The sequence below is a fragment of the Papaver somniferum genome, chromosome 2 (assembly GCF_003573695.1).
Source record: "Papaver somniferum cultivar HN1 chromosome 2, ASM357369v1, whole genome shotgun sequence".
NCBI classification, from domain to species: domain Eukaryota; kingdom Viridiplantae; phylum Streptophyta; class Magnoliopsida; order Ranunculales; family Papaveraceae; genus Papaver; species Papaver somniferum.
In genome coordinates, this window is record NC_039359.1 from 131,570,739 (window position 1) to 131,588,280 (window position 17,542).

The following is a 17,542-nucleotide window of genomic DNA, read 5'->3' on the forward strand; positions in this document are numbered from 1 at the left end:
TAAGACATGCATCAACATTATTCTGGCCTCATTGATAGCTTGTCCAAATACAGAAATAACAACAATTATCAAAAAAATTATAATTAAAAAAAAGGATTAAATATGAGAAAAATGAAAAGGAACACGTCCATCGATGTGCATAACTAAATTGCCAAGTTGCCAACACGTTTGTATGAAAATGTTAAGGGCCGGCAAGATTCGGTACGTGTTTCCATTTTACCATTTTCTTCGCCTCCTGCACGACTAATTCCTACTCTCCACCGCGTGACAGCTTTAATCTTCATTGAACCCGGAAAATTGACAGTAACTCATAGCTTTACTGGTGGCTGGTGCATACCTCGTCCAATCTATGACTTTGCTAAATAAAAAAAAAGTGAATAATGATCAATATTGGCCGTCCACTAATCAAATTCCCATCCCGTCATCTCCTGGTAACCGGTTCAGAGCATTGTATCTAATTTTGATGATCACCACCATTGCATATACAAGTTGAGTCTGCTGCATCTGGGTACAAAAGAGTTGCATATTCATACAGTAGTTTCATACTTGCATGTAAAAAGATCACTAAGATGCAGCTAATTACCAAGGTCTTACAAATGACTTGGTTAACCCTGAGAAGTCGGACACCATTAATTCTTTGTCAATCAACATCAAATTAAAACTAATAAAATCATGAAAACTGGTCCAACTAATTGTTAATTCAGTTTTTGATTCTATATAAACCCTGCCCTCAAACAAATTTAAAACCATCCAAAATTCCCACCTTACGAGTCATAGTAGTACTATTGCCTCTAAGGTTGGAATCATGGCGAGGAATTCACAAGCAATTTTGTTGGCTCTTTTTGTCTGTTTGATTGGATTTGATCATCAACACTCTCTGGTTGTTGAAGCCAACTTCTGGGATACCACCTTTATCAACTGGGGAGCTCATCACGCCAGTGTTTACAACAATGGTGACGATATGCAACTTGTTTTAGATAAAAGTGCAGGTAAATTGCATAGCAAATATAATTCACAACTATCATCGCTATCATACTACTATGAAACTATCTTGCATTTTACTGCAAGTCAATGAGATTGCCAAACCATATCTTTTTCAGTTTTGTCATATTATTAATCCTAATAAAATGCAATTTAACATCCTAAATATGGCAAAGGTTAGATGATGCAATATTTGGTGAACATCTGAAATCACCCTATTTTATTAGCTTTCCTGTAAATAAAATTCAGTCAGAACTGAACATCCTTGTTTTTCATTTCTTCAGTAAAGGGTATATATTTTGTCATAATTAACTTTGCACGTAACTCCTTCGCTTTTCAGGATCAGGAATTGAAAGCAAGAAAGAGTACCTTTTTGGTAGTGTTGAAATGCAAATCAAACTAGTATCCGGGAATTCTGCAGGAACCGTCACCGCTTACTATGTAAGTACTTAATCATTCAGAGACTAACTGCACAACATTGAACATTTTAGACTGTAACCAAAGCACTAAACTTTATTGAATTCAAATCTGCTACTTCTGTAGTTTTGAAAGCGTAGCCAAGCAAAGTATGATGATATCGTTTCAACAACAAAAAAAAATGCTAAATATTGTTTTCATGCTTGTACAGCTATCTTCCAAGGGTGACAAGCACGACGAAATTGATTTCGAGTTCTTAGGTAATGTATCAGGAAAACCTTATATCATGCATACAAATGTCTTTGCTGAAGGAGTTGGAAACAAAGAACAGCAATTCTACCCTTGGTTCGATCCTACCACAGACTTCCACAATTACACCATTCACTGGAACCCAAGCGAGATTGTGTAAGTAAAGTGATAACAACTATATATACCTTGCACTAGTTAACCATTCAACAATTTTGGTACAACCATTACTTAAGAAAACTAATAAGGGTGGTTTCAGAATTTTCAGTAAATAGGGTTTGCGCCTTTATGGTTTACCTGTCAATTTCAAGTTCTGCAGAATGACAGTATTCACAGCATAGATGATGATTAAAATGGTTGACCTTTTGTTATTGTGTTCAGGTGGTTCATCGACAGTATTCCAATCCGTGTGTTCCGTAACTACGAATTCTTGGGAATTAAATATCCAAACAAGCAGGGTATGAAGGCTTACAGCAGTTTATGGAATGCTGATGACTGGGCAACTAGAGGTGGGCTTGACAAAATAGATTGGAATAAGGCACCCTTCTCCGCAAGATTGCGAAAGTTCTCACCAAGGGCTTGCACTTGGTTTGGACAAGGCAGCATCAGCTACTGTAACTCAAAAGATAAGTGGTATACATCTTCTGAATATAGCAGCCTGAATGAGGCTCAGAAAGGTCAGATGAAATGGGTTAGAGACAAGTATATGATCTATGACTACTGCAAGGATGGTAAAAGGTTCAATTGGAACATGCCCCGCGAGTGTTCTTTGCAACAGTCTTAAAACCGGCATCTTGAATTCCTAAATACAACGCAGATGTCTGGTCTATATTTTTATGCGAAGAATAAACATATGGGGTCAACAATTTTTACATTACATTTTTTCATTATTGTTTTAACCGTTTTTTCACAAGCATCCTATAAAATTCTTGTATTATGGGAGTGAAAATCACGTATTTTACTTTGTTTTCACAAGCATTCTTCCACATTGCTGCATTGCGGCAGGGAATACTATACCACTTACTATTTTTTACAATAACTCTTCTATATTCTTGCTCTGATGATGTGAATGGTAAAATTGCAACTAAGCAATGTGTTTCAAGTACGATTCAGCACTCTGTTACCAGTATAAAAGGAAAGTTTCTCAGGTAGAAAGATGCTAAGACCTTAGTGATTGCATAATTCATATAGAATCATGCTTCATCTATCCCAGTTAGACCTTCTCACTTCTCAGCATAGGGAACTTACATTTAGTCTGTAACAGTTACTCCCTATTTTTTCAATCGTTTGCTCTTAACAATTCAATCAATTCACAACTGGTTCGTAGGTCCCAAGCATTTGATAGTGTCATACAATGTCTCTAACCTGTCTCGCTGCAACATGTGGCGTTGGCTCTAGTTATCAATTAAGTAAGCAATCAAGTATTGACCTATTCAGAATGGTTTGAACTTACTTGTATGTTCAAACCTCTTATAACTAAACTAAAAAGTGTGCAAGCATGATATTTCAAGAGAAAGGTCATATACCGATTTCCTACCAGAATTCATATCTAAAAGTAGTAGAAAAATCTCCAAAATATAAAAATGTTGTAGAAAAAGAAGAAATAGAAGAATAAAAATACCTGTAAAAGAAGTTGGCGAACTGGCACCATCTGATAACATCACATATAACCTACTACAATCTGCAAGTTCATGCTTTCAGCCACTGAAAACAAGACGTATCAAAGCCTTAAGAAAGGTCAGCACAATTAGTCTGTTATTGATCTGTCCACTAAGAGGATGAATTGTCAGTACTGAACTAGAATTCCATTTATGCAAAAGTCGGTGGATATGTTATGTGACGTTCGTTTAGCCTCCAATGGCCCTGAAATTTCAACTCTAATGCTGCCGGAATCCTACACCTTTCATGGTAATACACTGCATTGTTTTCCAAGGATTTCTGTACTGAATGGATGGTCGAGCTTAGTGATTAAGGTCCACATAAAGATCAGATAAACCAAAGGCTTGAAATGAAAGTTATAGCTTTGATCTAGGTCTACCCGTAGTTCAATTAAATAGATCAAAAATGAAATGGAACAACTGATTTAGAAAATTCGGAAGAAAATGTGACTTGGTATTGCAGGTAAATTACACACAAATATCAGAATTGGGTTCATAAAATTTCAAAGATTCATAATTAGGGTTCATTACAAAACATCAAATCTTGATGAAAAAAACATCACATGATACAAATCCAAACACCTAAAACAATGAAAAAAGTACCAAAAAGAGCAAAAGAAATACGAGTCTCTTCACCAAGAATCATAGCTGAAACTGCAGTTGCTGCAAAAGTTGTTGCATTTGTAACTGGGACAGCTAAAGAAATAGGACTATCACTTAATATAGCAAAGAAAGTAGCTGAAGCTGATAAATTTATCAAGAAAGGTACTGAATATTGCCAAGTTAAGAGAAGATGAAACCAATTCTGTAAACAACCAAGTAATTGATGATGAAGTTTTGATGTAGAAGAAGAAGAAGACTTCATCTTCTTTAGCTTTTGATCCCAGATCAGAGCACCCTTTCTCATTACAGAATTGGTAATTCCCCATACCAGACCAATAGCTACCATTTTCTCAACATCTCTCATCTTCGTTTCTCTTTCTCTAATTTTCTGGTTTCTCAGTGCAGAAATACGAAGGGGTCAAGGGGGATTCACGGCTCAATGATTATGGTACGGCCGTGTGGACTGTTCACTGCCGTTAGTTGGCAATGGCAACCCTGCTTTTTACTCCAGGGCACCCGATTATTATTCTCTTTTTTTTTTTTTTACTAGTAAGACCACTGAATTTTCTTTTAACACTAAATTTGATAATAATGAAAAAAAAATCTTAAAATTAAAAATTTGATATTCTTATTTGTACTCGTTACGTAGATAATTCAAAAGACTTTCCAAATATACTAAATTTGCAAAAATCTGGTGTGTAGTTTAAAAGTTGTCAAGTTTTTTTAAATTTTTTTGATCTATTTTTAAAACAATGGCATTATTTTAAATATATAAACATTGATTTAATATACATTTTTACCTTTGAATACTTATGTATAGAAGTGGTTGATATTTAAGGCCATATTAGTAATATCAGGGTTACACCAAATTGTTTTGTCCTTTTATGACCAACCAAAATACCTCTTTTCTTTATATTAGTAAGATTTTTCTTCAAAGGATAACTACTCCAACAACCAATAACCAAATCCCTTTAGTCCCGATCAAGTAAGGATAGGGCTGGAGATATTATCTCGTGAAGATTCTACCTCATAAATAATATGACAAAGTTTCTACGCCGGCTCGCCTGCCTGAATAACATGTACAGAGATTGTAGTAGATCCTTAGCACATTTCGTGTCGCGTTCATTTTGGTATAGAAGATGGAGTAGTCCCCAAGTCAATGGGATTACGCAGTCGCGACCATTGAGGTGGGTATACCCACATCTCAGCCCGGGATGCAAGGCTACTTGTCCTTTCACGATCCTGCTTCCTGCATAGCTACGAGGCGGAGTCCCCCCTTCATAATATGCCAGGATGGTTTCACATGTTCACACTTTCGAGGGGAAATAATCGATACCTTCCTTATAGATAGGCACAGGAACCAAACGGGCCTTTCCCGAGAACGTGGTACGATGCTGAAGAGGTAACATGACTTGTCATTCGCCGCGCTGAGCAGAAAGCCAACCAACACTCAAGGACCAAACACCACTAATGCGCCAACACGTATTGTCCATCAACCAACAACCGTCTCCAGTAGAGCAAGTCAGCCAAGCCATTTAAGGCAAGGAGAGCACGAGCACCAGAGACAAGTTGTTCCAATCGAACACGCTATGCGTGAAAGATCTATCTTACCAACGATAGGTAAGATAAGCAACAAACGATGGGACACCATTGATATCTTCTCAATAAATATGCAACACAGAAACCAAATGGGAACACGAGGTGGGCCTGAAGAGGTAATTGGGCTTGTTGTTCACCGCTAGGGGCAGAGAGCCAACAAGCACACGGGAACCAAGCACCACTCATACGCCAACACGTATTGTCCATCGAGCAACAACTGTCTCAGAAAGAAGTAGCAACTCATGTTACTGAGGACAAGAGAAGCATGAGGTCCCGATACAAATCGTTCTGAATGGACATGTTGTGCGCGAACATGTTGTACTCAACGGGGCCAACTCACTCCAAGTATAGAAATCCTACCTCTTTCACGTGGATCGGTGCTCTCCACTTTTGTCTATCCACCGCGTCTTCTTCCGGTAGGTTCCGCTTCTTCAAGTCACACTTCACCGACAAAGGATAACTACTCCCTTTGTTTTAATATAGTAGGCTGGTTTTATGTACAGTTAATTTATGGGCTAAACAGTCAGACTGCAAAAGAAAAAGAAAAATAGTTCCCCAAGCTTTCGCTTCCGTTCAAGTTGTCGAATGTGAGAATAACAAAAATGAATACGAAGGATCATAAAACTTTGTTTATCGTCGTCCACAAAAATCTACTCCCTAATAGAGGACATGTAGACTGTAAAAGGATAACTACTTTACAATATGACTTTTTTGTTAAAGATGCACAATAATAGGTTATTTTTGTTCGAAGGATAACTACTTTACAGGCTAGCTGGACGGACCGCAGAAATTTTTTTGATGAAAATCAGCCCTCCTGATAATGGATATATAGACCGTAAGGGATAACTACTTTACAGTCTGCCATGTACTAAAATATACAATGACAAGATTGGGTTTGTAACTTCCTGATTTTCACGAATCAAACCTTGATCAGGATGATTAGGAACAATGTCTAAATCGAGTTAACGATCTGAATTAGATTGATAAAGTGATAAGAGTTTCATTGGACACACTTAATCATATGAAGCTCTTCTTTCTACCCTAGCATCTAACGACCAACAATACTCCATGTGGTAATCATCTAACCGTCCACTACAACTTACTACTAATTTCCACTATTAACTACACTAAATACAATTATTATTAAACACAGACACAAATATGGTAAGGGGCACCTTCCTTTTAATGTTCGGGTACATAATATTTCACTCTCCTACAAGACATCCTTGTCCTCAAGGATGTGCATAAAATGAATCATCTCGAGTGTAGGAGAGACGCGCACTATAAGACCCGAAACTACAATGCCATTAAAGAACCATGTGAGGCCTTGAAAAACTTCACTCCTAGACTCAATAATACACTGACCACCTCCTCGTGAACAAAGTTGATCACATATGGTGGTTATTACTCCCTTGTATTCAATCAACAAGCTTAACCCCTTTGTGTTTGCCTTCCAAAAGTAAACATGCCCATTTTCTTTGTCATTACCAGCATGGAATGCACTCACAGAAGCACTCTTTGAGAATGTAATATTGCACGAATCCTACTGTACTCGGAAAAAGGAACCCCAGAAATGAAACTCCTCTCATGACAAATGGAGTGAGTGTCATCTGGTTGCACGGGAACTTCAATGTAAACCCTCACCATCTTTGTGAATACTACGGAAAGTTAAAAACACCCATTTCAGTGAGAAAAACCTTGTTGCCTTCTCTTTAACAACTCCAGAGTATTTTGAGCTTGTTGTAATTTTCCTTTGATCCTCCAACTACTCTAGAATCTGAAGATTAAACCCAACCACCACAACTGATGTGAAGTTGACATTATCTACTTAACATTCCATCCATCCATTTCCACATACTTGTCAAAAATCTGAATTCCCGTGTGCAACAATAACTGCTTAACACTATCAGTAATAATTGAGCTAATTGAACTATCAATCCTTGTAGAAGTAATCGTGGTTTCCACTTGTAGAAATAAGAAACCCAATAACTGAGTGCAATGAGGCAAGCATCGACGAGCATTAATAAGAGTTCGGAATTTGCAAATACATCTTTTCCTTGACCTGCAATGACCCAACAAGGAGAACCCCTCCATCATCAATTAACCAATCATTAAGGTGTACTCTCACAATACAACACCCAAACTGACTATTTTAATTCCTTTGTTCTTGTTCATGTACTTCAACAAATAGTTTAGTTGCCTTCTTAGTAATCATCCATATTTGAACAAAAATTTTATCTTGGAAAACAGTTTTTGCACCCACATAAATCCACACATAATCATTTGCATCCTTGTAACTATCAAGATTCTAAAATACAATCATACATACATCACAATAACTCCCAAAATAAAAAATTCATAGTATTTGTGATGTGATTGTAGATAGTGGTGATAAAGTTCAACTCAGACTTGTGAAGATTCGATTTTATACCTAATTCTAATTTAAACTAGAAAATATGTAGAAGATGATAAAAATATTGAGAGAGATTGGGACTCATGATTCCACCAAACAACTTATTCATGCGATTCATATATTAATTTTAAATAATTATAGCTCAAATATTGACTATGATTCTTTGCCAAAAGTAGATTTTCAAAGTAATGACTGTAAATTGAAAGCATGGAACATCAAATGTCTTAAACTAAGCATGACGCATCAATTGAAATCACAAACATTCAATAAAAATATAAATCGATTGATAATCAATGCAAAAGGTCATAAAAGAATTAATTAATTATAATTACCACAAGCATGAAATACGGATTCCTCCTTCATCTCAGTGTTGGGGTTTAACTCTCTTCATGTTGAAAACACTCTCAAAAGATCTATTCATAGCTCAAAAAGTGTTTCCAAAGGTGAAAAGAAAAAAATAATGAAAACAACGAAACTGCAACGCTGTATTGCCGTCGTTGTTTCAAAGAAAGTGTTACAGATGAAGATGCCAATTCAGCATTATAGAAGAACTACTGTTTGAATCAGTCTGTTTTTCTGGTACTTATTCTTCTTCTTTGTTGATGAAGAATTCGCCTGCAACTTCTTTGTTTATGCTTTGTGACCTCACCAATCACCTCTATTCGGTCTTCCCAACTCTCAATTCCCTCTTTGGGACTGGAACACTCCCTATATATACACCACAACTCCATATCTAGGGTAAATCTTCACCAAATATATCTTATTTTCTCCAAGTTATGAGAATTCTGATTATTCTTTCACGCGTCTGTGACTTAATATAAACTATCAAAAACAAAAACAAATCAAACAAAAAATATGTTCTCACCTATTCTCCACATGATTTCCTAAATTAAACCCGAGATATCATATACGATGTTTTATCGTGAATCAATGATTATCTTTTCCTTTTTCCGATTCAATACAATTACCATCCATGTTTTGTTTAAAAAGGGTAATACCAAATCAAACCCGTGAAAATCTCCAACAAAATCTTCCATAGGAATCTTTGCAGTTTCAAACAAATTCTTCCCGCCAAAATATGTTCTTTAGAAATAAAAATGGAGTGCCCCTATCTAAATTTGGGTGCCCTTAGCAGCTGTCCTAAGTGCCCTCATCCAAAGTGTGGGTGTGTTTATCAATTTTTCGGGGTGCCTTTAACAACTTTCCGAGCCGATTTCTCGAAAACGCCTACAAATACACAAAATAACAAAATAAGTACAAAATAGGTACTAACAATATAGACATTTGAGATCAAAGTAGACACATAAATGTGTCTATCAATGGGTTCATGCATTTTTCCTTTATCAAACTACCAACAACCGCCAGAGCTAGGATTTTCCGATATCTCAATAAAAATCCATATAGTACCACTACCATATCACATACTCCGTAAACCTGTAGCTCTCACATTGCCTTTCCACCTCGAAGAGACCTCAACATCTATGTCTACGGTAGTTCCTTTCAAGTGTTCTGACCTTCTGTAAACCCCCAAAATCCGTAACAACAATCTAGGAAATATATGTACGAGTGGGAATAAGGGAAAAACTAATGTAGATACTGGATTGCCTTAATTAGTACTATGTTTTCTAACTCGAATGGTTCTATGGACCTCATGTGAAAGACTTGGACAAGTCCAGATAAAAGGATAAACAAATTTCCTCACAACTAGGAAAATTAGTAAAAGAAGCCTAAACAGGTAAACACTGAGATTCCATTAAGAATAAGTTGTGATCCTTATTCAAATGCACGTGCCACCAAACTGATTTTCACGATTAGAGCAATAAACCTCATGTATAACAATACCCTAACTCATAAATCTGCTTTTGAACAATCTCTTTATAGTAATTAGGCAACAGGGAAGGTAAAGTAATTTCATACATTATTTATCTGCGATATTTCTACAAACAGGTAACCACCATTCTCAATGTCATCATTTTTAACCATCTTAAGTGTTATTGAATTCATAATCCACAATTTTAATCCATTCTCATATTCAAAAACTAGCTCATGAGCAGAACTTTCATTGTGTTCAGCCAGTAAAATCGAACATATAGTGTATACCAATAAAACTGGAAGTAGTTATGACAATACTCAATTCAGAAACACCAGCAAGATCAAGAAACCCCTCATTAAGTTGGAGTCTTTTTTCAGGATCAAACATTTTACGCATGAAATCAAACATAATGAAGAAATGATCATCAAATATTAATTTGTAACTCACCCTACCCTTTTTAAGTTGCAAGATAAAATCATCTCTGCCAATGCACAAATTACAAGCTACACTCTCAGGCAAGGGGTTGTTATCAAACGCTTTCCCATGATTAAATAAGGAAGAAGTAAAAACAAAATAAAGATATAAGTAAACAACTACATTCAAACTCCTAGCAGGATTAACACCACTATTAATTATCTGGTATAACAGCAATCGAAGCAGTAAGCAACTAATCTGGTAAGTACCCATTCTTATTAACCAGCTCATAAAATTTTTCTTTAAAAAATCTATCTAAAGATTTCAATCCCGAAAATGTTTCTCTTTTCCATGATCAAATATGCTATGCGCATAATTGAGAATAATGGAAGAACATTCACCAAATTCAAACTGATTCTTCCTTTCAAAATCATTCATGGCAGCCTTGAAATTTTCTTCGAATTGAAAACTCGCAGAATCAGTTGAATCATCATTTTCTTTGTCAACATCAGAAGAAATTGATTTAACCCTAGTTTTTGTAACCTCTTTAATTTGAGAAATCAACCCATTATTGAGTAATCATTTTCATTAAACAAAAATGAAGTAATTACTTCAAAATCGATATGTTCATCTATTGTCTTAAATTGTTTAACCACAGATCCAAGTAATTTGAAACTTTCTACTGAATGTTCAGCAAATAACATACATTCCATCTCCAGTATTGTTTTTATTTCTACTAATAAGAAGCCCTTGAATCGACCAATAAGTTTTGTCCGCCAATTATTCTCCATCTTCTCGATTATTCTAGCTTGAAATATTTTTAAGATATAAATCTTATGTGATAATAATTGAACTTTTGTGAACTATCTTGGATAAAACTCGTCCAAATATGCAACCTCCACTAAAGAAAATATCAGAAACGAAACGACTCTAGATACCAATTGTCATATACTAGACTGACTGGGTTTGTTACTTTCTGATTCCCACGAATCAAGCCTCCATGTTTACTAGGAACACTAAATCAAGTTAACGATCTGAATTAGATTATAAATTGATAAGAGTTTTATTACATACACTTGAGCATATTAAGTTCTTGTTTCTACCTTAGCATCTAACGATGCTTCAGGTGGTATTCATCTAAACATCCACTACAACTTACTGCTAATTGCCGCCACTATATAACTACATTAAATACCACTGTTATTAAAAAAGGACACGGATATAGTAAGGGGTACCCTCCTCCCAATGGTCGGGTACATCATATAGTCTGACTACTTTGTTGAATACGTACGATAGTTTTTTCGACAACTCAAGTATATAGAGTTACGTTGTATAGTTTTTTATACCTTTGTGTTTCGACATGTCACTAATAGATAATTTTGGTCGAGCATTTATCGATTGAACCCGCCAAGCGTTGGTATGTCAAGGTTCGTTGTCATATTTTAGTTTCAAAAATCAAGATCGCTTGATTAGGTTACTAAAGTCAACTTGGCTAGGTTAGACTAGGAAGTCTATAAATGTTGAGACAAACTCGTGTTACACTAAAGAACTTGAAGAAGTGTAAACATCAACGAACACATCATCCTTCTGTTTGAGGTTAGTAACAAGACTTGACTTGTTTCCTTTTTATCTATGTTATTAGATAAATAGGCACTAAAACAAACATTAAGGGGGGATTGGTTTATGAATTGATGCAATAAGAAGAAAGAGATGACTAGGGAATCCTTCGTCGTTACCAAATATTAACTCAATTGATATTTGTTTACCTTTCGTTAGAATTAATTATCACGGTAACATGGTATGCTTAGTTATTCCCAAAATTCCCTTGTATTACCAGACTGCAGACACGTTTATTCACGTGATCCTATTTATATGAGCCATCAAGAAGTACGCTCTTAAGGTGTAACTTAGTTGAATGATTTAGGATTTGTTATTTTAGGTTGATCCCAGAAGTTAAACTCAGCACGCTCGGTTCACTTACTGGTGTTATCTTCACACACAATTGATCTAAAGAATCTATCTGCAAAGTCTCACGTTTTCCAACTGTGTAAGAGATGCTCGAGAATTACGGATCACTCAACTCTCTATTAGAAATGAATGGTGGTAGGTTTGGTGGTGGTGAAGGAGGAAGTGGTAACATTCGGCGTATGTATCATACAAGATGGTTTAGAAGGTTTCATAGAGGATTTATTTTGATACTCCAGATGTAATGGAGGATGATTCAGGTTAGGGTTTTTTGGAATAACATGGCATTGTTTAGTTAAATGTCCACCAAACCTGGCTATAAATGAATTAGATGGTAGGGATACATTCCTAAGCTAGTTGCACCCAAGTATTTCCTACAATTGGTAAAAGGTAACCCAACTGTGAATGACTTGGTTTCTCAATGGTAATTTTCATTGTAGGGACCAGTCTAGAGATGTTAAATTCAAGATAGATCCAACATAGATTAGCAAGTGCATGAATACTTTGAGGATCCTTCAAGCATGAAGGCGGGTTGAGTATTTTTCCATGAACATGGTTATTTTTAATGCATTATTTGGTTTTAATTATTTATTTTAATTTTTTTCAGGTTGAGTTAGCTAAAGGTTGAATGCTTGATTTTTGCCGCTGAGACTGAAAAAGGTTATCTTGAATGAATGAATGTATCCTATTTGTTTATGTATGTATTTTATTGGTATGAATTGGGTGGAAGGTTTGAGAGTGACCTTCACAAAGGGTATGAAAGTTGATCAACAAAGACCTTTATTACTACCGGCGATTAATTGAAGTCTGTTATTAATTTGATCATGTTCTCGACGTATTTTATGTCCGTAGTTTAGATTGGGTTTGAAGAAAAATCTATAGAGGATGTTAAGAATCCAAATGAAATCCTAAAGGTGATAGGTTGTGAAGTTGATGAAAGGCGAGATGAGTTCTTATAGTGAGAGGTTTGGTTTTAGTCTGATGAATTTTACATATATGTTGATAGTAAAAAGATTATGATTCGAAAAAAGCAATGAACAAACACTAATGATGGCCCTGAAACTTAAATAAACCCGCAAAAGAAAATACCACATTGATTTCCAGGCGAAACTAGATTTCGTAGCACAAATAACTCAAAATCAGATTGTAGATCCAATAATGAGTAATAGCGTAACAACATAGTTCAAGCTAAATCAAGAATAGTTCCAAGGAGTCTTTAACTCAATGTATCAATCAAATGATTGACTTGAAGTCGAGAAATCATGTAATAATACATGTTGATGAAAAAGGCAACAATGGATTCCAAAATTTATTTCTCCTACATGTATAATGACCTTTAAATTTAATTTTAAACCATGATTCCTAAAATTGCCATAAAATATAATAGTCGTGGAAATAAGCATATAACTTTTCTATTTCAATTGTCATATGCAACGAAAAATCACATCCTTTTCAGCTTGGATTCTAAAATGATTTTTAAACTTCCTAGGATAAAAACAAACTAAATGGTTCGATTTTAAGTATGAGAAAATCCATTCTTCCTCCTATTTAATCAGATCTTATTCATACTTGTATTTGTCTTATTCCGATAATCTTTTTCTTTCTCTTGTCAGATTTCTCAATATTGAATTTTTACGGTATGTTTTTATTACTTTGAAAGGCATATTTTCTTATTTTCGATCTTAAACTCATTATAACCTCGAATTTCTATTAATGAAGGAGGTTCCTAAAAATAAAAGAAAAAAAAGAAAAGAAATACATGATATGGATGTGAAGGGTTTGAACTTTGAAAGGCATTTTTGACTTTCTAAGCCCACCGGGTCCACTTGGATGAAGTTTGTGTCACGTGGTTCAGTTTCATACAGTATACAGACACCCACATAATCACCCCCACGCAAAACAAATTCAAAAAGAAATCTTTTCAGAACACTGAGAACTCTTTTAACTTACCAAAAAAGCGCGAAATAGATTGAGAGGAGAGGAGAGGAGAGGAGAGATCTAGGGCATGAGGGAGAGATATATCGGAGGTAAATATAAGTTGGGGCGGAAGATCGGCAGTGGTTCCTTCGGAGAAATCTTTTTAGGTCAGTCAGTCAGTCGGTCGGTTATTCTTTCCCTTTTGGTTTCTATTATCAGCTTTTACAATTTTTTTTTTATGAATTCTTAATTAACGAATTGAATGATTGATTTTCAATCTTGTTTCAGCTACGCATGTCGATACTCGTGAAATTGTTGCTGTCAAGATGGTAATAATCACTTTGATTTCTTAGGATTATTACTTAAAATCTTATTTATTCGTATAGTTATTGCTTGTCTATATCTATTTTCAGTTTTATCACGAATTTTCATTTTTGTATTGATCAGATCTAGTGCTTGTGAATACTAAGCTGAACTCTAGCCGATCATCGGAAACCATGGCTGTTTAAATGTTTGTTGCATGTTTTTGAATGTTTTGCTGTAGGTTGTACAGTATAGGCAGGGCCTTTACGATTGACATCACTGTATAGACATATTTGCTGTTTTAGTTGTAAATACATTTCCAGAGATCGCTTGTCTAGGTTATTATGTTTTCATATTTTTATTCAAGAGAGTGCTTTTTGTATTGTACTATTCACGCTTACCCTGTGGGATTCTTGTTTGCGGAAATCAGCCTAACTAGTGCTTGTATTCCTGCCTTAGGACATCATATACATTTAGCGCTTTCGTTCTTTTATTCTTCCGTGAGGGTTGCATTGACTGATTTTTTTTTATCATATTTGTTGGATTGTTTCACAGGAGAACAGCAAGACAGAATATCCGCAATTGCTTTACGAAGCGAAACTGTACAGTATTCTTCAGGGAGGAAGTATGGAGAACGTTAATTTTCTGGCTGATATTGTGTTCATTTGTTTTATAATGCGATCCTGATAGTTAAATAATTTTCTATCAGGTGGTATTGCTGCCATGAAATGGTGGGGATTGGATGGGGAGGATAATGTCCTTGTGATCGACTTGTTGGGCTCAAGTCTCGAAGATCTATTTGACTATTGTGGAAGGAAGTTTTCTCTCAAGAGCGTCTTAATGTTGGCTGATCAAATGGTAAACCAATTTAGAGCTTGGTTCATGTCTGTAGGTTCTTGTAACATCTCTACTTTTGAGCAAGGCTAGATAGAATCCACCATATACTCATGCCACACCTTTTTATTAAATTACTTTCACGTCTTAGCTCTGGACTGTGCATTTATTTTAGTAACATTAACAAACTGACTTTGTATTGGGGTTTGTGAATTTGTTATTTAGATCAAGATGACTCTATAAACTGTTATCATCTAGGGCCGCACATGCATACCATAACGCTATAACTATAAACGCCATTCACATCTTGGTATTTCATATTTCCTTTGTACTTCTAGGGTAACTGTTGTAAGATAATAATACATTCAATGTTTCTCGGTTATTGTTGGCTTGTCCTACGTATACTCTTCTTGTTCTTCCTCTTTATCCACCCCCAGCCGCCCACCCCATGCTTTCTGCTGTCGTTATTAAGAATTGTTGGTTTGTTAATGATGATTACTACTTTCATAATAACTTCATATATTCTATGTACATTCTGGAATATCAAATTGTGCGATTTGGTGAATTCTGTTTACTCTTACCTTATGCAGATTTCAAGAGTAGAGTACATGCATTCAAAAGGCTACCTGCATAGGGACATTAAACCAGATAACTTTCTTATGGGTCTTGGTCATAAAGCGAATCAGGTGATACTGATATTAGACCCTTCTCTTATTTATTTACTGGTTACGTTTTCTGGACGCAGTTCCATAATTCTTTCAAATGCACATTTTCAGGTCTACATTATTGATTTTGGTCTTGCCAAAAGATACAGAGATGCCACCACAAATCGCCATATACCTTATAGGTAATGCATTCGTGTTGGCATCCAGAATACAACAGTCACTTGATTGCCTCTCCTCTCGTTTTGTTTGAAAATTTGACCAGTTGTTTGGGCTTAGTGTAGTAGCCATGATTATTTAGGGATGAGGATAACATCTCAAAATGTATAGCTTTACCCTGGGGATCCAGTGTTTAGTTATCTAGAGCTAAGTTCTTCATTTGAATAACTGGTTCACTGTCCTTCCCCTGAACATTATACAGGGAGAACAAATTTTTTTTAGGAACTGCACGCTATGCGAGTTGCAATACTCATCTGGGAATTGGTAAGTAAATGGTAATACAAGCTTGCTAATTTCTATATTTAGATCACTGGATTGCCAGATTTTCTCATTTTTGTTTCTCACATCAGAGCAAAGTCGACGGGACGATTTGGAGTCTTTAGGCTATGTCCTTCTCTATTTTTTGAGAGGAAGGTATGTCCTTTAGCTGCTTCAACTTTTTCCACCTACTGCAGTTATGAAACATTGTATAAATATTTCTGCATGTAGCCTTCCGTGGCAGGGTTCAAAAGCATCCACCGAGAAATGTGAGAAGAAGTTATCAACTCCAATCGAAGTATGTGTTATTAACTTCTGTCTGTCGCATTGATACATGTTTGTGTGTATAAACTTAAAAGTTCTTTTAATTTACAACAGGTTTTGTGCAAGTCTTATCCGGTGGAGTTTGTGTCATACTTCCATTACTGCCACTCTTTGACATTTGACCAACGACCTGACTATGGATTTTTGAAGCGCCTTTTTCGTGACTTGTTTACTCGTGAAGGTATCTACCTTTCTGAGAAAAGTTTTTCCTTTCATATCACGTCTATATTATTGCAAAGTTATCCGTCAATAACCGTTTCATCATCATGAATGGCAGGATACACATTTGATTATATATTTGATTGGACTATTCTAAAGTATCCGCAAGCACAGAAGACGAAATCCCAACCTCGATTGTATCAGCAAGCACAGAAGACGAAATCCCAACCTGAATTTTCTGTGAGTGCTTTGTTACTTGGTTGTCTGATAATATTTTTGTTAGGTAACTCGATTTTGTAGAAACAGAGGAACAATGAATGGAAGGGTGCGATTACACCCATAGGAGAAGCTCCCTTTTTACACACTTGTTCCTATTTTTTTTTTTTAATCCATGTTTAGGCTTCAAATTCAAGTTATTTGTGATCAATATCATCAGCAAATAAGGTCATCTTTTGCTTTAGTTTTGGTCGCTTTAATTTTAGTCTTCAGAAAGATATTCTCGCGTAAACAATACAAATTTCAAGTTTGCCTATAAAACTTGCACCCACAAGACACTGTAGTTGAAACGATCCCAACCTTAATATCAGTGAGATTCAAAATCTAGTGGGTGCAAACGACCCCACTTGCACCCCTTCCCTCCATCCCTATGTACACAAAGTATGAAACTCATTCCAACACTCCCCTTCCAGGTGTGTAGATATCTAGCATACCTAGCTTGTCGAGGAATGAGTTGAATGGACGACTTGGAACCCTTTTG

The 17,542-nt window shown here is 35.7% G+C and overlaps 3 protein-coding genes across 4 annotated transcripts; 2 read left to right on the plus strand and 1 right to left on the minus strand.

The window, feature by feature from the left end:
- Positions 1-514: 514 nt before the first annotated feature.
- LOC113349140 (probable xyloglucan endotransglucosylase/hydrolase protein 26) lies at positions 515-2,677 on the plus strand. Its single transcript, XM_026593061.1, has 4 exons — positions 515-989; positions 1,322-1,422; positions 1,610-1,803; positions 2,026-2,677. Exons 1-4 carry the CDS (start codon positions 806-808, stop codon positions 2,426-2,428), a joined length of 882 nt encoding a protein of 293 aa, XP_026448846.1. The 5' UTR covers positions 515-805; the 3' UTR covers positions 2,429-2,677.
- A 1,058-nt stretch (positions 2,678-3,735) lies between these two features.
- LOC113349143 (transmembrane protein 234 homolog) lies at positions 3,736-4,297 on the minus strand. Its single transcript, XM_026593062.1, has one exon. It carries the CDS (start codon positions 4,267-4,269, stop codon positions 3,862-3,864), a length of 408 nt encoding a protein of 135 aa, XP_026448847.1. The 5' UTR covers positions 4,270-4,297; the 3' UTR covers positions 3,736-3,861.
- A 9,748-nt stretch (positions 4,298-14,045) lies between these two features.
- LOC113349144 (casein kinase 1-like protein 3) lies at positions 14,046-17,542 on the plus strand. Of its 2 annotated transcripts, XM_026593064.1 has the most exons (12): positions 14,046-14,193; positions 14,315-14,355; positions 14,885-14,954; positions 15,039-15,187; positions 15,754-15,849; positions 15,940-16,010; positions 16,247-16,308; positions 16,395-16,458; positions 16,534-16,600; positions 16,681-16,807; positions 16,904-17,025; positions 17,475-17,542. In XM_026593064.1, the coding sequence occupies exons 1-12, from the start codon at positions 14,115-14,117 to the stop codon at positions 17,517-17,519; spliced, it is 993 nt and encodes a 330-aa protein (XP_026448849.1). In that variant the 5' UTR covers positions 14,046-14,114; the 3' UTR covers positions 17,520-17,542. The 2 variants fall into 2 exon arrangements, with proteins under 2 accessions (XP_026448849.1, XP_026448848.1); XM_026593063.1 differs by lacking the exon at positions 17,475-17,542 and having other exon boundaries at positions 16,904-17,226.

Coding starts and splice junctions, on each gene's coding strand:
- LOC113349140 (XM_026593061.1), top strand. CDS start 806: ATGGCGAGGAATTCACAAGCAATTTTGTTGGCTCTTTTTGTCTGTTTG. Junction 990..1,321: donor TGTTTTAGATAAAAGTGCAG/GTAAATTGCATA, acceptor TTCGCTTTTCAG/GATCAGGAATTGAAAGCAAG. Junction 1,804..2,025: donor TGGAACCCAAGCGAGATTGT/GTAAGTAAAGTG, acceptor TATTGTGTTCAG/GTGGTTCATCGACAGTATTC.
- LOC113349143 (XM_026593062.1), bottom strand. CDS start 4,269: ATGAGAGATGTTGAGAAAATGGTAGCTATTGGTCTGGTATGGGGAATT.
- LOC113349144 (XM_026593063.1), top strand. CDS start 14,115: ATGAGGGAGAGATATATCGGAGGTAAATATAAGTTGGGGCGGAAGATC. Junction 14,194..14,314: donor CTTCGGAGAAATCTTTTTAG/GTCAGTCAGTCA, acceptor ATCTTGTTTCAG/CTACGCATGTCGATACTCGT. Junction 15,188..15,753: donor TAATGTTGGCTGATCAAATG/GTAAACCAATTT, acceptor TACCTTATGCAG/ATTTCAAGAGTAGAGTACAT.